At 51.2% G+C, this 20,212-nt stretch overlaps 1 protein-coding gene across 1 annotated transcript in view; it reads left to right on the top strand.

The window, feature by feature from the left end:
- RUNX3 (RUNX family transcription factor 3) overlaps positions 1 to 19,547 on the top strand; it is a 41,189-nt gene extending 21,642 nt beyond the window's left edge. Inside the window, exons 4-5 of the mRNA XM_074807427.1 lie at positions 3,463 to 3,627; positions 15,924 to 19,547. Of these exons, the coding sequence (XP_074663528.1) occupies positions 3,463 to 3,627; positions 15,924 to 16,447 (689 nt within the window). The 3' untranslated portion in view covers positions 16,448 to 19,547. The remainder of the gene's footprint in view (positions 1 to 3,462; positions 3,628 to 15,923) is intronic.
- The last annotated feature ends 665 nt before the right edge of the window (positions 19,548 to 20,212 follow it).

The raw sequence follows: 20,212 nt of genomic DNA, 5'->3' as shown, positions 1-20,212 counted from the left end.
CAAAACTTCCAGTATGCTTCTTATTACTGGCCTAAAGTGTCAAATTCATGTCGGCTCTTCCAGCTGGGAAGTGTTCAATGGGATCGTTTGTTTGATATGCTGATACAGATCTTGTTATTACATCAGGATCGTAGGTGATCTGTCAGTGTTTACATCATGTCATGTTCAATATTGGAGTTAACTGATTCAGAAACCCGATCCAGCGTTAAAACCCTTGCGCTGTTGACAGAAAGTGCCTAAGGTCAGTAGCTGCCATCATTTTATAGTACTAAGGACTGTCATTTCCATAAATATTGACCTGCAAGCCAGTGCTGGCACAGCTGGAAATGCAGTGTGAAATCTCCAACCCAACAGCAGGTTTCGTGCCCCAAAATTCACAGGTCGGGGTGATTAAGACTTCTCAGACAGATTTCTTAGGATGAGGTCTGCAGCTGTTTGAAGTCGATTGAAAATCCACCCACTGGCTTCAGGAGGCTTTGAGTCAGTCCTTGGGTTAAGCTAGAAACCACCTTCCTCTTCTCTAAGGTATGAGCTATTGTTCACTTGACGGCATTGGTTTCCTCTCCGTGACAGCTGTGGGTAGATGGGGAAGGGCTTTTAATGAAGCCAACCTCTGCAGAAATTAAAAAGCTCAGGTTGTTCTGATGAAAGAAACCCATTAATAGCAATTCTCTCTTGCGTGACAAAGTCTGACGTCCCTAGCTCTAAGTGACAAGTGGCAGGAAGTCCTGGGGAGACAGCCTGTACCAAGGAGGGTTGGCAGTCCAAGTTGGTGGTTTTTAACTCATTCGCTTCCTGGTTTCATAAGGTTTAGCTCTGCCGGGTCCCACCCGTGGAGATGGGGTGGGATACAAACCAGAGAGGGTCTAGGAGAGCTGGGGAGGGTCTTGATCCCATCGCCGCTCCCCTCTGGGCTTTCACTCCTAAATAAGCCCCGGTGTTTGCCTTGACTCATATTTGCATCAAGTTTTCTACTTTCTTTTTATCAGGATAGTTTTAGGTTTTTGGGGTTTTTGCTGGTAATTGCTGGGTCTCCCCACAAACCAGCCCCTTTTAGAGGGTGTAAGTACAACACTGCTATTTACTTGAGGCTTAAAAACCCCACGGGCTGCGCCCGCGTTCAGACAGTGTGGGGACGGGAGCAACCACAGTGCAGCATGATGCAGCCACATGAAGCCCTCGGTTAAGTCGTACGGCTGAATAATCTTTAAAAACATTATCAGCATAGAGATCACTTGATTTATTTTTCAGGATTTTCTCCGTCACATGCCAGATACTACCGCAGGATAGGGTTTCAGCTGAGATAGAGGCAGAGAATTTAATTTCCATTAAATTTCTGTGGAACTTGGTCTTTGAAGTCCTTTTGGCTTCTCTGCTAATCTCTGCTTGAGAAAACTGGTTAAAGGAAAAACATAAACCTATTTTTCTTCTTCCGTGCTCAAATGTATACTGAAATAATAAAATGTGGACCAAAACAAGACACCTCACTGCACACGCTTTTCCCCTTGGGGAAAGCACAAATACCGTGTGACAGATGCTGCTCATGTCTCTGAAGGCCCTCAAATAACGTGGAGATGCCCAAGGTCTGGGAACGCACAGAGATTAGAAGAGATCATCTATGGTGTTGATTTGAGGTTTCCTTGGTTTACTTCACACAGCAGGGAAAATACATTTTCAAAATACCACTGGGTTGTGCTTTCAGCTGGGAGCTCGTCCTTACCAAGTTTTGCTCTCTGGCGTCAGCACGTTTTCATTCGGTTTGGACTTTAACACACCCGGGAGCCTGGGGAGTATAGAGTTTGGGGGGGATGGTGGGGCTCACCTGGATGTGGAGCTCCCAGGGGAGGGTCAAAGCCCCTCAGAATCTGTGGCTGGAGGCGGTTTGCTGTTGGGACACCCGTGGAGCACCGCCGTGGCAGGGAGCTAAGCTGGGAGCGTGAGATCCCCTCCGGAGTCGATGCTCTCCCCTCCCGCCCGAGCTATCCGGCGTCTCCGCAGACAGCCTGGCAAGTGCAGCCTGAGCTCGATGAGCCAAGCAAATGCGAGATCAGAAGATATCAGACATCAGATTTAAAGAGGGGGAAGTCTGGGGACTTTCTGTGACTTCGCTATAAATTGACACCAAGCTCACGCTACGCAGATGTGAGGGGGGAAGGGAAGGGGGGTGCGAGCAAGAGGTGGCTGTGTCTTTCGCCTTTTAAATGCGTCGCTTTTCTTCTTAAAATCCACTGAGAACTGAGCTTGACTTGATGGATGTTGGACCGTAGGGCTGGATCTGATAAGGCCCAGCTCTCAGAAGAGCTGCAGAAGGGTTTCTTCCCAGCTCCTCTCCTATCTCCCCGACGTGCCTGCACACCTCCAGTGCCCCCGAGCTCTGCTCTCGATTACGCCGGGATAAGGTGTTTGCCACCTTGGGAAGGTCCTTTCATGGCAGGTGCAAAGAGCTGGGGGTGTTGCGTGGCCGTCTGGCTCCGGCAGGTAAAGAGCAAGGAGAGTCCAAGGTCTGAACCCGGCACTGATGTAAAACTGAAGCAGCTCCGGCTTCTCTGGAGTCCCTCCAGCTTTGTGCGGGTGTAACTGAGACTGGAATCTGGCCCAGAGAGAGTGAAGCCGTTTGGTGATGATTAATATAGTAAAATGCGAAAGTTATGTATCAAGTGTATTTCATGCGCCTCTCGCCTCGGGACAATTAGCATAAATTTAATAATTATTGCCCTGTGCCAGCAGCTGCTACCTAAGGAGCTGGGAGTGCTTTACAAATGCTCATTAGTTGCTACCCTGCCTAGGGGAGGTAGGTGAATAGTCTCCCCATTTTATGGGTAGGAAAAGAGGAACAGAAAGAAGCAAAGTGAGATGGCCAAGGTGCGGTACCAGGGCGGGCTGCTCCCGTCCCTCCTCCTGTGCTTTCTTGAGCCCCGCTTGGCTCCAACCCCATTGGGTGGGCAGAGCTGGGGAGGGGGCTGGAGTAAGATGAGAGTTTATTCTTTGTGCACTGAGCAAACGCTGTAGAAAATACTTAAATTTCAATGTTTCCTTTCCTGGTTCCCCAATCACTACCCTGCCAGGAGATGGGGTTTCTCCTGCCTCACACGTGTCTCCCCTCATTGTTCAGAGTGAGCGAGGGCTGGTGGAGGCTGGTCGCTTGGGCACGGCACAGGGCATCCTGACCGCTGCTCCTTGAGCAGATGCTGACTTGCCGGACCATCTGGGGCCTCCTGCATGGGTCAGTCTGCGTCTCTTCTTTGGTGGCTTTCAGCTGTCTGAACCGTGAGGCCTTCGCGCATGCGTGGGCCGTGCAAAGCCCCCCGGGAAGCCGATCTCTGCTGGGGCTGCCACGCATTACTGGCCTGTGAACAGTAGCAAACCGCAAAGATATGGAGGCTGCGTCGATTTTGTGTGTAACGAGGGTGCTCTAGCCAAAAGGTAACTGATTAGATATCAGACTCTCTTATCATGTTCCAGGGCACAGACAAAAGCTAGAAGACCAAGCCAAACCCTTCACCGACCGCTACGGGGAGCTGGAACGGCTGCGCCAGTCCATGAGAGTCACCCCAACAACACCCAACCCCCGCGGATCCCTCAGCACCCCAAGCCACTTTGGGTCCCAGGCTCAAACTCCAATACAAGGTAACTGGCTGGGTGCCCCAGCCTGGCGTCACACCCCGAACCCTCGCACTCCCGACGCGGCCGGGCAGGGAGCGGAGCCGTCCTGGCCGAGTCAGCTTCCATCGGAATGGTATTTAGGGCTGGAGTCCAGCTCTCCCCGGGGTAAGGAGCCCTGCCTGGGGGACAAGCCAGGGAGGGGTTTGGTTGGGTTTCTTGACCCTGGAAGCCTTTTTGCACCCATTAAATCAGCAGATGGCTGCTGAATCATAAACCCAGGTGATTTCGCTCTGTGCACCATTAGATACGGGGGTTTAGGAAGAACTGAGCAGTTTCAGCAGGAATGCGAGGGAGATCAGAGCAACGCACTTTGAATTCAGTAGCTTCTTTGACATGAAGGCACCCGCGTAGATGGTTAAGCATCAACTAGAAAGGGTGTATTATACTTTACATGCTAATCCAAATGGTTTCTTATCTTGTTGCATTGTGTTTATGCCAAGTCTGGTGATCCATCACCCAGCTCCAGCATAATTCCCCACACGTATGCACACCTGCACAGGCGCACGCGTGCGCGTGCACACACACACACACACACAGAGCCTTCACTCTTCACATATTTGCCCTCAGCATAGCTGAGCCCTTGGGCATTCCCCGTGAATCTGCATCGTAGCTTGTTGCCAGGAAAGAGTTCGGAATTGTCACCAGTTACCCGAGAGAGGTCAGTCTGTTAATTCCCATGCGCCTGAATTTCAGCTCCAAACTGAGCATTGCATTTGAAAATATCCAGCTGCCTCATTGCTCCCGGCTTTCAGCACTTCTCAGCTCAGCCAGATGCCATCAGGAGAGACTGCTCTCCAGTCTGCATGGGAGACGTGCTCTTTTTCCATGCATTTTTAATCTTGGTGGTGTTTTCCTTTGAAAATCAGTAGAATTACTAATGGAGATTTAAGGGATATTATTTAAGCCATTTGCATTTTGAGTTATGGTGGAAAACGGCCCTTCTTGGAAGGTTTCATATGAAAAGTTCCAAAAGCTTTTGTGTTGCATTTTCAGAAGTGACGTAGATGTTTGAAAACCTCAGTGTCATTGGCAAAGAGGGTGTCTCAGGCACAGAAACATGTTTGAAAACGTTACCCGAACTGTAAAAGCTCCCCCGCTCCTCCCAACCCAAAATTACAGTGAAAATTTAATTTATTTCTCATTGAAATGCAAATCTTTATGCTTGGAATTTTCATTGATATTAGCACGGTTTATGAGAAGAACCCGGGCATTTTGTGTAGGATTATCATTTGATTTTTGTTAAAAAAGGCAAGAGGGAGAGAGAGGAAGACTTTTATAGGCTCATCCCATTGGCTACATAATAAAGAAAGAGATTCTTGGGAGAAGAAAAAAAGATGCGTATTTTAAATTAGCACAGTCCCCTGTAGTGCCAGAAACCCGAAGAGCGTCGTTTGGAGCAAAGAATCAGGTGATGACACAAATTCAACAAGAAAAAAATGAAACTGGCCACAAGCTACCGCCTGTGCCAAATTCCCAAATGTCAAGTGACAGCAGGAGTGGAGACACACAAAATTAGCCATTTAAAATCATTCCTGCGGAGTGAATCCAAAGTACCAGGAATGCTGCAAAAGGCAGTTCGTGCACACTCTGCTCTTGGCTCCCTTGTTCCTAAGTTGGAGGAACTGTCTTAAAATTACTGTGGGTTCTTACCAGCGTAACTGGCAGCAGAATCAGCTCAGTAATTTTAATCTCAGCCCTGTCCTTTTGACACAACGCTGACTATAACCAATCATAATAATAATAAAAAAAACCCCACCTCTTTCTCTCACACACACATGGCTTATTCACAAAGATCATAATTTTTACCCCAGCAAGTGGAGCCTGGCCCATGCCAAGAATAACACAGGAGTTAACAGGCCTGTAATTCTCACGACTTGGCACGTTCTTAGGTAACACACACAAGAAGCCGATTAGCAAAAAGCATAACGAGATATCGGTTAGGAGGGACGAACGGGGCAGGCTGGAGTTCATCCGGCCCCCATTATTCTTTACCTGGGTGCTTCCCAACCTTAATGTTTTTAGCATCCTTGCATGCCTGTGCAGGGATTAAAAGGGGGCCAGCGAGAGGCAGAAAGGCAGGTCTTCCCTCCATGATCACCTACGCCCAGCAGCTCACGTGCTGGAGGTGGTTGGCCTCCTGGTTCTGCTGACCCAGCAGTTTGTACAACTACTTCCTAATCCCCTTCTGGCAAAACCAGGCTGGGGAGCTGAGATGCTCAGAAACAGCCTCGGCCACCGTGGGGGGATTCAGGCACCTCAAATCCCTGGACACAGCACGTGGGGTTTGGGCTTCGAAGCAGACAGGCACGTAGGAGACAGTGTTTATCTTTGGGAGGAATTGGGGTCCTTTGGAGATGTGTTTGCTCTGGCCCAGTCCAAGCTTTCTTCCTGGAGAGTGAAGACTGTGGCTGTGGTGGAGATCACAGCAAGGACGCTGGTGTAAATCAGAGAAGAATCTGGCCCTCGGCTGTTTGCAGCAGACTTTCAGTAAAGCAGCCCCATGGGGTTATAAATAGCCCCCATGTAAAATGATCATCCTGAGGTTAAATGGTCTCAAACCAAAAACCTCCCGGTAAGAGAAAACCGATCGTTTCTGAAGGGCATGCCAGGAAACATGGGAGGAGAGTGTGCTCAGCACCGTGGCCGAGCGGGTCAGATCCTGCTCTCAGACTGGTTTCCCACTGCCCAGTGTCAGTGCATTCCAGTGGCTTCAGTCTTACTTTACCCCATGCAGATGGGCAATCAATCCCTTTCCATGTCTGCCTGCAAACAGGACAGACATTTGCATATCTCCATAGACCAGATTTCATTCCCATTTCCACTGTTTTGGGGGAAAAACAGGGTAATTCTGGCTTCACCCCTGTGTATCTGCGATGAGAATCTGGCCCAGTAACCAGGTAGGTAGGACGGGCAGACTCTCATGTAGCATCAGCTGGTGCTGCTTCCCTGGCTTCAGCAGAGCAGAGCTATTTGCCCCCATTGAGGATTTGGCCCAATACTTCTCAAGTGAGGTCTGGAAAATCTGAGGTTTTGAAATCCCGGCTCTCCCATCTCCGCAGCGAGACACCAAGCTGTCATTAGGAAGGCTTGAAATGGTTCCTTATTATGGGGCACGCGAAGCCAGAGCCTTGCGTGCTTGCTTCGTTTCAAGTTTTGTCTTCTAGCTTAAAAAAAAAAAAAATCAAGTAGCTCTCAAAAAGTGAAGCAAGATGTTAAAGGAACTTGCTTCTGCCCGCCTTCAGCTGCTTCTCGAGGCCCCTTGCTCTGGGGAAGTGGGATGGTGACAAACACGCGTCCTCCCGGGGAGAACCGGGATGGTCCTAGCAGCCCCCAATCCTCCGCGTGACGCTTTGCCCTTGCCCGTGTTCCAGCAGCGGTTCATACTGAACTATTTTATTCCCACTACAACAGAGGAGGACCGCCCATGCAGCCGGCTCCTGTGTTCTAGCTTTGTGGTGGAAACATCTTCAGCCACTCAAAAGCAATTGTGTGCATTGTCCGGCAACATGTAGGGGCCCTGTGTACACGAGGACAATTGCAAAGTGATTTTAAATTTGATCTACTCAGTAACAGAGCAAGCTGTTTTGATTAATGCACTTAACATCCCCTCGCACACTCTTCATACTGCTCCAGTGAAACCAAATTCCCTTGACTTCACAGCGAGAACGGTAAACGCTGGATCCTTTTGCAAACTTCATCCTGCCTCTCCCTGCCTTAGTGTCTGCTGAACTGTTTGGGAGACGTTGTCTTTGCTGGTGAAGAGCTTTTGTATCTCCTGATCTGGAAACAGCTCAGCTTTAACCAGCTTGATCTCCAATCCATTACTTAAAGCCAGCGCAATGTTTTTATCGTAGGTCAGTCATCAGCAGAATGCTTCACCATATGCATTTAAAGTAAAATCTCTCTCTCTCTTTTTCTTTTTAAATATACATTTTTAAAGGATTACATTACTTTTAAGAAGCCTCTTGGCATAGGCAGCGAGTGCCCTATTGTTTCCGAAATGCAACGTGGCTGCTCTGAGGTTAAGTCCTGAATTATGGGCCCAGCAAATACACTGAATTGCTGCTTCCTAATCCCTGTCCAGATCGACTTATGGTTTCTTTAAAATATCCGTTTCTTAATGGATAAAAACATTCTGCCATGGGCAGAGGCTAAATTGTTTCCAAAGGAAGCTAGGCAAGCATTAGTGGGAAGAAAACATATTGTGGGATTCAGCTTCAGCCTCAAAGGAAGGAACACGCTTAAGATGGGTTTCCTGCCTGCTTTCAGGCTCCGCAGGCTTCTGTGCCTATCTTTAAACTGCTTTTCTGCTCCTCTCAATTACATCTGCCCGCTGCACAGTGGATGTCCCTTAAATGAATTTGGCGTGTAACCGTCAAAGACGAACCACAGGCCAGTGCTGGACGGGAGCATCCCCCAAGAGAGAGGCCAAGCACCCGCCACCGCTGCTTTTGCTGCTGCCGTGCAGCCGCCTCGTGTCCCAGCCTCAGCTCAGGGTGCCGAGGAGCTGCACTTCCTACGAAATAGCAGACGAGTGACGTAGCAGAGCAATGAGCCCGGCTGAATTTCCCTCAGGCTCCAGGGATGCCATCCTGCCTTTGACAGGGGATTTTTGCTATGCTGGGATCCTCATGGATTCAGAGCGGGAGCCTGCAGGCCGGGGTCCCGCTGCAGGAGGGCACTGCCCGCGTTGCTGGGCTGCTCGGCTGCGGTGCAGCCCGGGAGAGGCAGAGCAGGGCTGGAGCCCCGTCTCCTATCGCCCCATCAGCCGCCCCTATCAGCCTGCTGCTCCGCAGTGGGTTTCCCATGGCAGACTTGGCCTGGTCCAAACCTGCTCGGCAGGCAAGGTGGTCTAGCTGCAGGCGGGGTTGTAAATTCAGCAACTTCCTTTTATGTAGTCAGGGCTTGTTAATTTTTTTTAATACCCTTTGAATACAGGTGAAGAGCAAGGCGCAGGCAGGCCAGAGGGAGTGTCTGCAATCAAGGGAGCGTTTCCCGTTCAGCCCACCCACCCGCTCCAATTAGCACCGTTAGCTTATTCATTAGCTTTGTGGGATGGAGCCTGATGTGGTTCGTGCTGGGCAGGGGGATGCGGGCAGAGGAGGGCTCTGGGGATGGCGAGGGGAAGAGAGAGGCTGTCGCGGGAGAGGAAGCTGGGAGAGCCTGGCTTGTTTAGTCTAGCAAAAGGCAGGCTGGGAGCAGAGCTGATTGCTCTGTATAAATACATCCAGGGGGTAAACATCAGAGAGGAGAGGAGCTAATGTAAGCTATGAAGGACAGTGCTGGCACAGGAGATGGGGCTGAACTGGCCCTGAATAAATCCAGACTGGACGTTAGAAGCAGGGTCCTCCCCAGAAGGGCAGGATGGGTCTGACAAATGGCTGGGAGCATCCAATCGACCCTGAAGAGTTTGCAGAGGAGGTTGAGATGTGGTTCATGATTCACTGAGCTGGGAATACCTGGGAATTTCCCTGCCTCTCTGCCCTGCCCGCCTGTATAGACCGCGAGGCTGTTGCCCAGCATATTTGGGATCTGATTGAAAGTGCTGGGAGAGGACCCAGAAGAGCGCAGTTAAGGTTTGCGATGCTCACTGGAGTAGGTTTGGGGGTTGAGTGTCTGTCTGCACGGCAGCACACGGTATTTGAAGAGAATTAGAAAACTGAGCAGCAAACGTGCTCGGCAATCTTGAGGTGGTGCCTGGCGATGCTCTGATAAGCGAGTGTGTGGTGTTGTGTTTTGGTTTGGGGTTTGGGTTGTTTTTTTTTTTTTCAAACTCTGCAGAGGAAGTACTTGCACCCAGTTCGTGAGCTGGTTATATCAGATACAGAACAATTGCTCCATGGGCGTGTAACAACGGATGCTGATCACACCCTCATTTTTTTTCAACACCTCCCCTCCTCCCCCAAAATAAATTTTGCTCTATTTTTTGTGGGGAGGGAGGAAGGGGCCGTTTTCTTTTTTAGTTGTCTCTGACTTGGAAACGAATGAACTTGTTAACATTTGTGACAGAGGCGTGAGAGCGTGCCTGCATGCGTGGGTGGGGAGGAGAGCGGCGCCTGCTCTAGAGATGAGCTGGGTCTTCAGAGATCAAATGCATCTTGTGCACCTTCCCATACAGGGCAGATTCTCTCCATCTTTGGCCACCTGCCTCTCCGTGCTCCCACATGGAGCCGTTATGATCAGGGGAAGGAAGCAGAGAGGAAGAGAGGTCAGAAAAATGCTGAAAGACAACTTGGAGTTCCAAGCATCACAGAAACTAGTAAAGAAAAAATAGCCAAAGGTATACACAGAGAGAGAATTTCTGTCCCCGCTCCATCTCACACATGCATGCGTATTATATACATAAGCATAAAGTATCATTAGTGTTTACATTGTCGTCAATCATCATGGCATAAGACAGGAAAGGAGGTTTTTTTTTTTTCCCCCGGGCTATATTTTTCATGACAATTTTGCAAGGCACATATATGCATATAAATGAAATGGTGATATATGGCCAGGCTGAAGATATTTATATATTCTATACACTTGGAGAGTGCCACACTATCAAGTTTCCTCTAAATTTCATTTATTCTCTCTGTGTGTACCACACACTATGAGTATTTTTGTGTGTTGTGTAATATACACACATACTTAGGTTTACTGCTGACTTATTGAATAAGCCACTGCATGTTCCCCACATCTCTAAAATGGGGACCAGAGAGTGATCTCTTGGGTGCTGTGGAATTGCTCAGGTTCCCTACATCACTGCACGGCCCCAGATGATCTGATAATCTCCTCCTACTGCTGTACATCGAGCCCCGGTGCTGTGCTCTGCGCACATGTCCTGGGTGAGCTGCTTGTTTAGTTGTCCCTCACAGCTCTTCCCATTCTGCAGCACTGAAGAGGTCCTGGCGTTGCTTTTGCTGCCCTTTCCTCTCTCCAAGCAGAATAGATATTTTTCTGGGTTAGGAGGCAGTGGAAACCCCCACTGTTTCTCTGGGATGGATGCACGGCAGTGCCGTGAGTCCCTAGAACCTCTTGCAGGGTCCATTGCCTCAGCTGCCCGAAAGCCTCCAGGGAACTCAGAGCAGATCCACCAGTCCTGACCCAGCAAGGGTGCAGGGACCATTTCACTCCATCCAAGGCAGCTCCCAAACCCAGCTTGGTTTTAAGGGAGGCGGCTGAACACACCCAGAGAAACCTCTGTGGTCGGCAGCCTCTCGAACCAGCCTCCACACCTCCATGCTCATGACCAGCCCTTGCTGCCCTGCCCGGCTCTGCCACAAACTGGCAGAGGTTTAGCTCCCATCGCCATGCAGCGCTCAGAGGTGGCTTTTTGCGTTTATCTCCTTGCCATCCACACAAGAAAAGACCCATATTGTCTCCGAGGTGAAAAGAAAGCTGCTGTGTCGCTTGAGCACAGTTTTTTTTATCTGGAAAGGGGCTGAGCGGCTTTGAAAGTCTGTTTCTATCCAGCTCCACGTGCAGGGGGACTTGGGGGTCCTCAAAAGGTGCAAATTGCAGCTGCACAATTAAATAACGGGGTGTGTCCTGGCCTCCATGGTCCCCTGGGCAGCACAGCCCTAACGAGGAGACAGTGGCATTACTAATCAGGGCTTTGACCTTTACATGGCTTTTATTTAATACACATTCCACACTTCCCCAAACTCCCATCCAAAACATTGACATTTCCGCTGATAGATTGGGTCAGATTTTGGAGTAGTTGGGGGACTCAATTCACTCTTACAATGGTTAAATTCTTACAGCTAAATGGGCTTATTCAGTTAGTGCAGCAGCTGGTGTGATTTCGAGAAGAAAATAAACATTTCCTTCAAATATTTTGATTGGCAACTGGACAACTGAAATACTCAAGCTCAGATTGCCAGGGTCCAAAAAAGCAAATGGGGGCTGGACGGCGAGTAAGCGAGGCAAACCGTAGTAAATCCTCTGAGGCAGCGCTACCACACAGATGTGTGTGTGAGATGCGCTGGGCTCTGCCTGCGCTGGAGAAGGGGACAGCGAGATGGGATTTTTAAACTGCGTTGTCGGCTGTGATTTCAAAGGGAGCGTGGGGCCCGAGGGTACAACTTCACCCGCTCCTATTTCCCTGGCATTTGCTTAGCGCGTTGTTTGCTCCAGGTTGCCATTTGATGGCTGGCTAAGTGTGATGGAGGGTTGCTTTGCTGCTGAGTTAGGTGGTTATGGAGGGTATTAATAGCGTTGTTTTATTTGGATCTCGCTGGAGGTGTTTCAGTGTGGATCTCCTTGGATTCAGGGCAGGAGGGGTGATGCCCCTGGCCGGGGCGGCAGATATGGGGCTGTGTGGATCCTGAGGTGGAGGGGAAGCCCTGAGGCGAGGGCCAAGATGGAGGGACAACCCGGAGGAGAGGGTGCTGAGATGGAGGGACAACCTGGAGGAGAGGGCGCTGAGATGGAGGGACAACCCGGAGGAGAGGGCGCTGAGATGGAGGGACAACCTGGAGGAGAGGGCGCTGAGATGGAGGGACAACCCGGAGGAGAGGGCGCTGAGATGGAGGGACAACCTGGAGGAGAGGGCGCTGAGATGGAGGGACAACCTGGAGGAGAGGGCGCTGAGATGGAGGGACAGCCCTGAGGTGAGGGCCAAGATGGAGGGACAGCCCAGAGGCGAAGGTGGAGGGGGAGCCCTGAGGCAAGGGAGCCGAGATGAAGGGGCAGCTCTGGGGTGAGGACTGAAATGGAGGGGCAGCCCTGAGGTGAGGACTGAGATGGAGGAGGTGAAGGAGCTGAGATTGGAAGGGCAGCCATGAGGTGAACAAGCCGAGATGGAGGGGCAGCCCTGACATGAAGGAGGCAGGATGGAGGGGCAGCCCCGAGGTGATGGCGCTGAGGTGGCGGAGGGACCCCGCCGTGAGGGCGCTGGGCTCCCCGCCGCGCTGGCGGCCCGGGGTCCGCTCCCTCGCCCGCTCCCGCAGCAGCGAGGCCGGCGCGGCCGCGGCTCCCTCTACCGGCCGCCTCCCGCCCGCCTCCCGCCGCGGGCCCGGCCGCCGCTGCCCCCTGCTGGCGGCGGGACGGGCCCGCCCGGGGCTTCCCCTCCGCCGGCGGCCGCCGCGCCCCCCGGAGAACGTGGCGGTGATTTAACGAGGGGGCGGCGGGGGGAGCCGTTCTCCGCCAGGCAGCAACGTGCCTTGGCCCGGCGACGGCCGCCTCTGCCCCGGGCGGCCCTGGGTGTCGCGGCGGGGAGCGGGGACGGACGGGCTGTGCCTCCCCGGGGGCTGCTGCGGGCCACGGGAAAACGGAGACCAGCGTTTACCGCCTGGTGTGTGCTTGCCACAGCCTGGGAAGGCCGAACACACACACACCCCCCCCCCCCGGATAACACAGAGACAAAATACACAAGTGGTTTTGGGTTTGGGGGTTGTTTGGGGTTTTTTTTTTATTTTAGCCTCACACTGGTCGGGGAAAGCTGGAGCTTGATTCTGGGCCAGACTTTAAGCCCGAGGCCCAGTGAAGATGAAAGCGGTTGGTCACGGTCATTTGGCTGCCCCACGGGCTCTGCGGGGCTGTGGATTCCACCGGCCGGGGCAGGCGCAGCCAGGGGATTTGCTTTCTGAGGGATCGCACCCACACACGCGGATTTATAGCGGCCCAGCCCTGCGGAGCGCTGTCGGTCAGAGAGCGGGGGGCTCAAAGCCTGGCACCTGGAGAGCTCGCCCGCTGCCCGCCCGTGGTTGGCAGGCAATAGCCGGGGCGTCTCTAGACCCAGCAGTGTCACTGTGCTTTGCTCCATGCACAAGGCCTGTAATTAACACTCTTACACACTTGTGTCTAAATTAGTAGCAAGGACACATTGCCAAACGTTGCAAGTTCAGGCCAATAAAACATAGCCTCTAAAAAAAACCCCTTTGAGTATGTTACAGAGGGAAAGGGAAATGTGCCCTGAGCACTTACGTTTTATTTCGATTTGCATTTTATGGAATATTATTTATAGGCGTGTGAAAGGAGCACGGGCTGATGGCTGGAGATTGTCATCTGCTCTCGGGAAGGTAGCGAGCAGCAGTCTGGGTTTGCTGGGGGCTGGAGGGGATTTTGAGACCGCTTTCTGGCAGTGTATGGGCCGCAGTGGCAGGGCTGTGTGTGTGTGTAGGGAAGAGGTGTTCAGAAAATAGCACTTTTTCTCTCCAGTCCAAGTTCAGCCAGGGTTTTGTCCCATGGTCCTACCTTATGCTGGGATGTTGCTGGGTCGCTAAGGCTACAGGCTTACTGCCTCTTGCAGAGCTGGTCTCCAAACCTCAGCGCACAGCGCCTGACAGCAGTTTTGGTGCTGCTTTTGCAGTAGCATGGCTTTGGGATGGGGCAGAGCGGCCTGCTGGCAGACTGAGGTGTGAAATCAAGTTGGCTTGGTCAGTTGTGAGTATTTTTCGCTGTGTTGTGCTTCTCTAGCCAGCCCAAGCACGCTACCCCTCCACACAGCATGCGAGAGGGGCGGCCCTGCGGCCAGGCAGCTGCTTCCACGCTCGGCTCGGCTGCAGCCAGCCGCGGGTGTGTGCAGAGCAGCGCGCTTCGTGACAGCTTTGAGCTGCTCCTCTCTTATCTCGCACCAAAGCCGCAGCCACGTTCACAAACCAGGTGCTCCCCCGCCTTTCTCCTCCATGGAGCCTGCGTGGGAAGGCAGGCGCTGCCGATCGCCCGCAAAATGCCTGGAGGGGAGGGAGGAACCTTCCCTCCCCTTCTCCTTCCAGCGGCCGATGGCTGAAGGACTCACCTGGGATGAGAAAGAGGGTTCAGATCACATCCCCTCCCTATCTGCACCTCCAGAGCATGCCCTTGCCACTAGTTAGCTGGAAGGGATTAACTCAAGTATTTTTTCCTGGGGAAATGCTGCAGGGCCTGGATCACCAGCCCTGAGAAGTTAAGAATGCCTCATCATAATAAATATATATAAAACACACATCCCTATGCATGCATAGCAAATATACAATCATATGAATGTGTGTGTCTGTATATATATGCATATCTAAAACCAGCAAGCATGTTTATCATACTCATCTCACACATTTTCTTGCTCTGAGTAGATTCAAAATTCAGCCAATGTGACAAAAAAAAAGTCACTGAAGCCAGATCACATCCCAGTAGCAAAGCAGAAAGGCACGATGCCCCTGCTTTTAACAAGGGAAAATAGGGATCTTGGGAGTAAACAGGAAGGATGAAGAGGCACTTCCAGCTGGCCAAGGCTTTGGGCTCGGTGCACCAGCCAAGCGCTTTGGGCTAGAACTGCTCTTTCTAGAGATTTTCATCTCATGAGGGGTGTTAAAAGTCTGAGAAAGGCACAGTCGCAGTGTTTCTAGCCATGTCCTCCTGCATAACCAGTGCCAGAGCTTGGCGTGGGCCGCGGAGGTCTTGAGGACACAGGTTTCACATCTCTCCTTGGAGACCAAAACTCATTTCTCTCTGTCTCAGATATGCCAAGGCCAGATGTGCTGGGCTCTGTAAGGGAATGGCACCAGCCTCGGCACAGCTGAGAGAGCGCCAGAAAAGCCTTGAGGTCCTCAAAGGCTCTGCTGGTGTGGGTTCCCATCTCTAACCCAGGCTTCCCACAAGAAAAGGCATGGGGGGCTCCAGCATCCAAGGGAGCTGGGTAACGTCCCCACCACGCTGACCCAAGTGTCCCTTCCCCCAGCAGAAGAAAGCCTGAATTTCTCACTCCCTTTATCCTCTTGGAAGGAGAAAAATACACAGAGAAATCAAGCCGAGGGATGTTGTGGCTCCTAGCTTGGGAGTTTTCAGCTGTGTGTTTATCAGCTCCATCCCCTGATGGTATCAGCACGAACAGGCCACCCACAAGAAGGCTTAGCAGGCTGGTCTGGACTCCAGCTTTTCCTCTCCGTCTCGGTGTGTGTGTATATACACCACCGACTATCTCAGGGACCGGCCGTCTGGGGCCTGCATCCATTTATTTACTACACAGCTGATGTAATGGCTAAACATTTTTTTTCTGTGTTTATGGGGTGTGTTTTTTTAATCTGCCAGAGATGAATAGACCCCTAGAGAAGTCAGCTTAGTCGTGTCCCTTCTTGGATAGGAAACAACAAATTTTAGGACAGGAAATGGGAACAACTTAAACAAATGGGTTCAGGATTTTTATATTTAAGTTCCCCAGCTCTCTTCCCTGGCAGAGCCAAGCGATGCTTTTCCCTCTGACTTTAATTCCTTGCGCAGGGGATGGCCCAGGCTATAGGGCAAACTCTACAAGCCTCCAGGATAGTGCTCTAACCACCCACTTTCTTCCTCCCCCCCACCAGGCACGTCAGATCTGAGCCCCTTCTCTGACCCCCGGCAGTTCGATCGCTCCTTCCCAACGCTGCCGGCTCTCACCGAGACCAGGTTCTCCGACCCACGGATGCATTACCCCGGCGCCATGTCTGCTGCCTTCCCTTACACCGCAACACCCTCCGCCACGGGCATCGGGGGCATCAGCATGACCAGCATGCCCACCACGACGCGCTTCCACCACACTTACTTGCCACCCCCCTACCCCGGCTCCACGCAAAACCAAAGTGGACCCTTCCAGGCCAACCCCTCTCCCTACCATTTGTACTACGGCACGTCCTCGGGCTCCTACCAGTTCTCCATGGTGGCGGGCGGCGAGCGCTCCCCCACCCGGATGCTGTCTTCTTGTACAAGTGCCTCAGCGGGGAACAACTTAATGAATCCCAACCTGGGCAATCAGAACGACGGGGTGGATGCGGACGGGAGCCACAGTAACTCGCCGACGACCATGACAACTACTGGGAGGATGGATGAGTCGGTCTGGAGACCCTACTAGGAGGAACTCAACTGGGCACCGATATCTTTAACTTAATCAGCCACCGTTACGCTACTCCTTTTGGTAGTGAATAAAGCAAAATGATGCCTAGGGAAAAGGTAAACCAAAGTCTCCCAAACCAAAAGCAAACCAGGATCCTCTGCATGCAAGCATGGGCAAACATCAAGCAAAGACGGACGGGGACCTACATTACATTTCAAGATGAACATCCACGAGGCTTGAATTCGTCGCTTGATGTGGTTCCTTTTGTATCTTTTAAGCATGTGGATTGTACATAGGGGAAAAAAAAAGGATGTATGGAATCAGATGTTTGTTTCTTGCAGAACACTTCTCAGTCATCTCACTCGCACCTCTTCCCCACACAAAGCATTCAGAAGTTACGAAAAGCTCACCCTTCTTCTGCAAAATGTTTCAGAGAAGAGAAAAGACCAGGGAGTTGTCCAAGCCATCTCTCTGCCAATGCAGAAAGACTGAACTGAAAAAAAAAAAAAAAAAGGAAAAAAAAAAAAGAAAAAACCCCCCGTTGTCTCCTCTCCTTCCCTCCCAGCCAGTGTAGGGCCCCTGACCACCAAAGAGCTCCGGGACGACGCGCGGCACGTGAGAGTCTGGTTTACAGCACAACCGCGGGGACTCGGGCACGTGCGGGGGCTGCGTGCTCCTCGCGGGTCGGCCGGCATCAGCCATGTGAACAAGAGCTGTGATGTGATTATTATTATTTGTTGTTGACGACAGAGGTTGTATTGTTCATTTTTGTCGTTGTCGTCATTTTTAAAACAGTAACGTGGCTGATCCCGTGCCTGACAGACCCCCCTTTCCTGTATGTTTACATGAGATGTACTTTTTACGAGGCGTGTTTTGTTTTGTTTTGTTTGCTCTTTTGTCCTGACCTCACCATTCAATTCTTTGCTCCTCTTAGCAAATCTCAGTGATGGTGGCTGAAATGAAGGCGGCGTTCAGGACAATCCAAGATGCATGAGATGCACTTCCAAGCGCATTAGCTGCAACAGGGACTTGGGAACCTTTGGCGTTACCCTGCCACCGGTCTCTGGGTCTTCCTTTCATCCTCTCTGAGTGGCGACACATGCAGCTGGTGGCAAAGCATCGTATTTCTGTTATGATTCTTTCCCGTGTTTTCACCCAGAGCGGATTGACACGTGATGACTTTTTTTATTCAGAAATGACACATACTTGTCGGTTCATACTGAAAGCTCTAACTGAGATTTGGAGAAAGGAGCAATTTCTACTCAGTCCCTCGGTGGTGGGAATATTGCAAAGCAATGTTATCTGGCCTTTTCCATCCCCTCACCCCTCTTGCCATTCCCCCAAGTGACCCCAGGCTTGCTGTAGATGCATAAGCCAAAGAAGGGGCACTAAAGGTACCGCCAGCCCGGCAGTATCTGGTTGCATCACGTGGCATTTGGAGGAACCAGGTCTCCCAGGCACCACACACCCTCGTAGCTGATACCAAAGAGATTGCAACCTGAACAGGACTGTGACAGGAGGCCATAGGCAGCCGGAGAGGCGGCAGGAGCTCCCCCAAGGCCGGGTTAGTGGCCTGGCTCATGCTGCAGAGTTACGTCGCCTCCCGCAAGCCAGCTGTGCTTTCTGCTGGTGTGGGAATTCAGGCTGGATTCGGGATTCCTCGTGCTGGCAGAGGTGAGGATGCGTGGGCAGGTTCTTGGGGAGCACGTAACTGTGGTACCCGCTCCCCTCCAGACCCTACCCCGCATCAAGGGGACGCGGCCAGTCCCCAGCCCCCAGTGCCACCAGTAACCAAGCTGCTTTTTTTTTTTTTTTTCGCATGAACATAAGAAAATTCAAACCCCACAGCTGCCCTCGCGGCCCCTCTGTCTCAGTTACACCATTACAGCCGTGCCACCTCTCACCAAATCTCAGTTGGCAGCTCATCAGCACTCGGTTGAGGTACAGAGCGTTGTAATTGCACTACCACGTCAAGACTGGAGCAAGACATCCTGGCTTAGTTGGAAAGCTGCGATGACCACTCATGAGTTAAATAAGCAACAAGAAGAACAACTCTTTTAAATAATAATAATAAAAAAACCCCTACCCCAGCAAAACTGCAACCTTCACTTGCCTTAGCAACAGCGAGCACCCTCTGGTGCTTGCCAGCTGTAGAAACTGGACCACGGCAGCCTGTGTTTTGATGCATTTACGTTTATCATCCGATCGCGCCACTGATTGAAAGCACAAAGAAAACAAGGCATTCGTAGTACTAGGTTAATTTAAGACTGTTCGTAGTGAATTTAAAAAAGAAAATAATAAAAAGAATGGCAACAATGTTATTTTTATGACATATTGTCATGTGAAGGTGTAAATATATGCACCTCTGTTGTATGCAAATGGTCACAAGACAGGCCAATGTTTTTTGCTTTGCACTATAATTTGCTTTTTTTAAAAAAATGCACAATTGCTTGTACAGTAAAACCCCTTTGTCTGGCTCACAGAATATTTAACTATAAAATCTAATTTTTGGTCTTATTTGTTATAATAATATAATTCTTAAATGTGTTGAAGGATCCGATTCTTAATAATGCTTCTAATACTTGTATGTGCAGGGTAAAATAACAACAGACAACTAAGGAGATGAGAACAAAGATCTTTGTAGATAAAGAAGGCTAAAGTTGTTGGGTTTTTTAATGGTGTCTTATGATGGACATTAAAAAAAATGCTAGTGATACCAAATAATGTGGTTATTTGTAATATACCAGCCCTACTTGAAGGTAATGCCCTATATTTAATATGTAGCCCATCTTTTTAACCTGTAGCACTTGTCACTGGGGAGGGGGGGAGGTGGGGAGGGAGGGAGAGGAAGAGGAGGGTCTGCTCCTGTTGAAGTCATTGGAAGAAGCTCTCGCTGGAGGAGTCTCTGCTGCGCTGGCTTCAGTGAGAACAGAGCCAGGCTCCTTCGTGAGCGGGTGGAAATCGCGTTGGTACGAAGCCATAGCAAATTGGTCAGCTCTGCTTTTCTATTATTGGTGTCGATGTTCTTATCCAATGTACGTGATTATATCGTCAGGCCTCCGTGTAATCATTTTAATGACTTTCCATGTGGAATAATAAACGTACGGTTACAAGTCTCCCCGGTGCCTTCCGCCTGCTCACTTCTCGCCGGGGGGAGCAGATCTGTGCCCCGGTACAGAGGAAGGTTCATCACGCTGCTCTTTCTCCAGGGTCTAATTTTGGCACCTCTCTGAGCACCCCAGTGCCTGGATCTGGGGTCTGACGGAGGCCTCGTGGCTGCTTTTAACCACACTTTGGCTCGACCAGGCGTTGCAAGGGGTCTGGGGAGGAGGGCAGGCAGGTGCCTTCACAGGGATGCAGGGAGGTGATGGGTGGGTGGGGGAACCCCCTGGGCTGTGAGCTCTGAGAAAAACCCTTAGGCTTCTCCAGCGTGGGTCTGGACCACTCACACTGCGCCGAGCTAGACCTGGCAGGTGACCCCTGCATCCCCAGCCAAGCATCCCGCACCCCGACTGCCGCCTGTCATCGCCACGCCGCTTCCCGAGACACCAAAGCTCCGGCGCAAATCTTAAACAGGACCCAAATTCCCAGGCGGTCCAAACCCAAACCCCTTAGCACTCACCACTCGCCTCCAGAACCCAAATGACAGCTGAAAAGCAAAAATTAAAAAAAATCCCAGCCTACAATAGCGGCTGATGCCAATGCGCTGTAGGCTGGGGGCTCCCGAGGAGCCAAGCCACTCAACGCAAGCGTTATTCATGAGCGAAGGCACCAGCCGCAGCG

Source organism: Strix aluco, chromosome 26 (genome assembly GCF_031877795.1).
Source record: "Strix aluco isolate bStrAlu1 chromosome 26, bStrAlu1.hap1, whole genome shotgun sequence".
NCBI classification, from domain to species: domain Eukaryota; kingdom Metazoa; phylum Chordata; class Aves; order Strigiformes; family Strigidae; genus Strix; species Strix aluco.
Note: the sequence above shows the minus strand (reverse complement) of the source record. Positions and strands in the feature narration are given on the sequence as shown.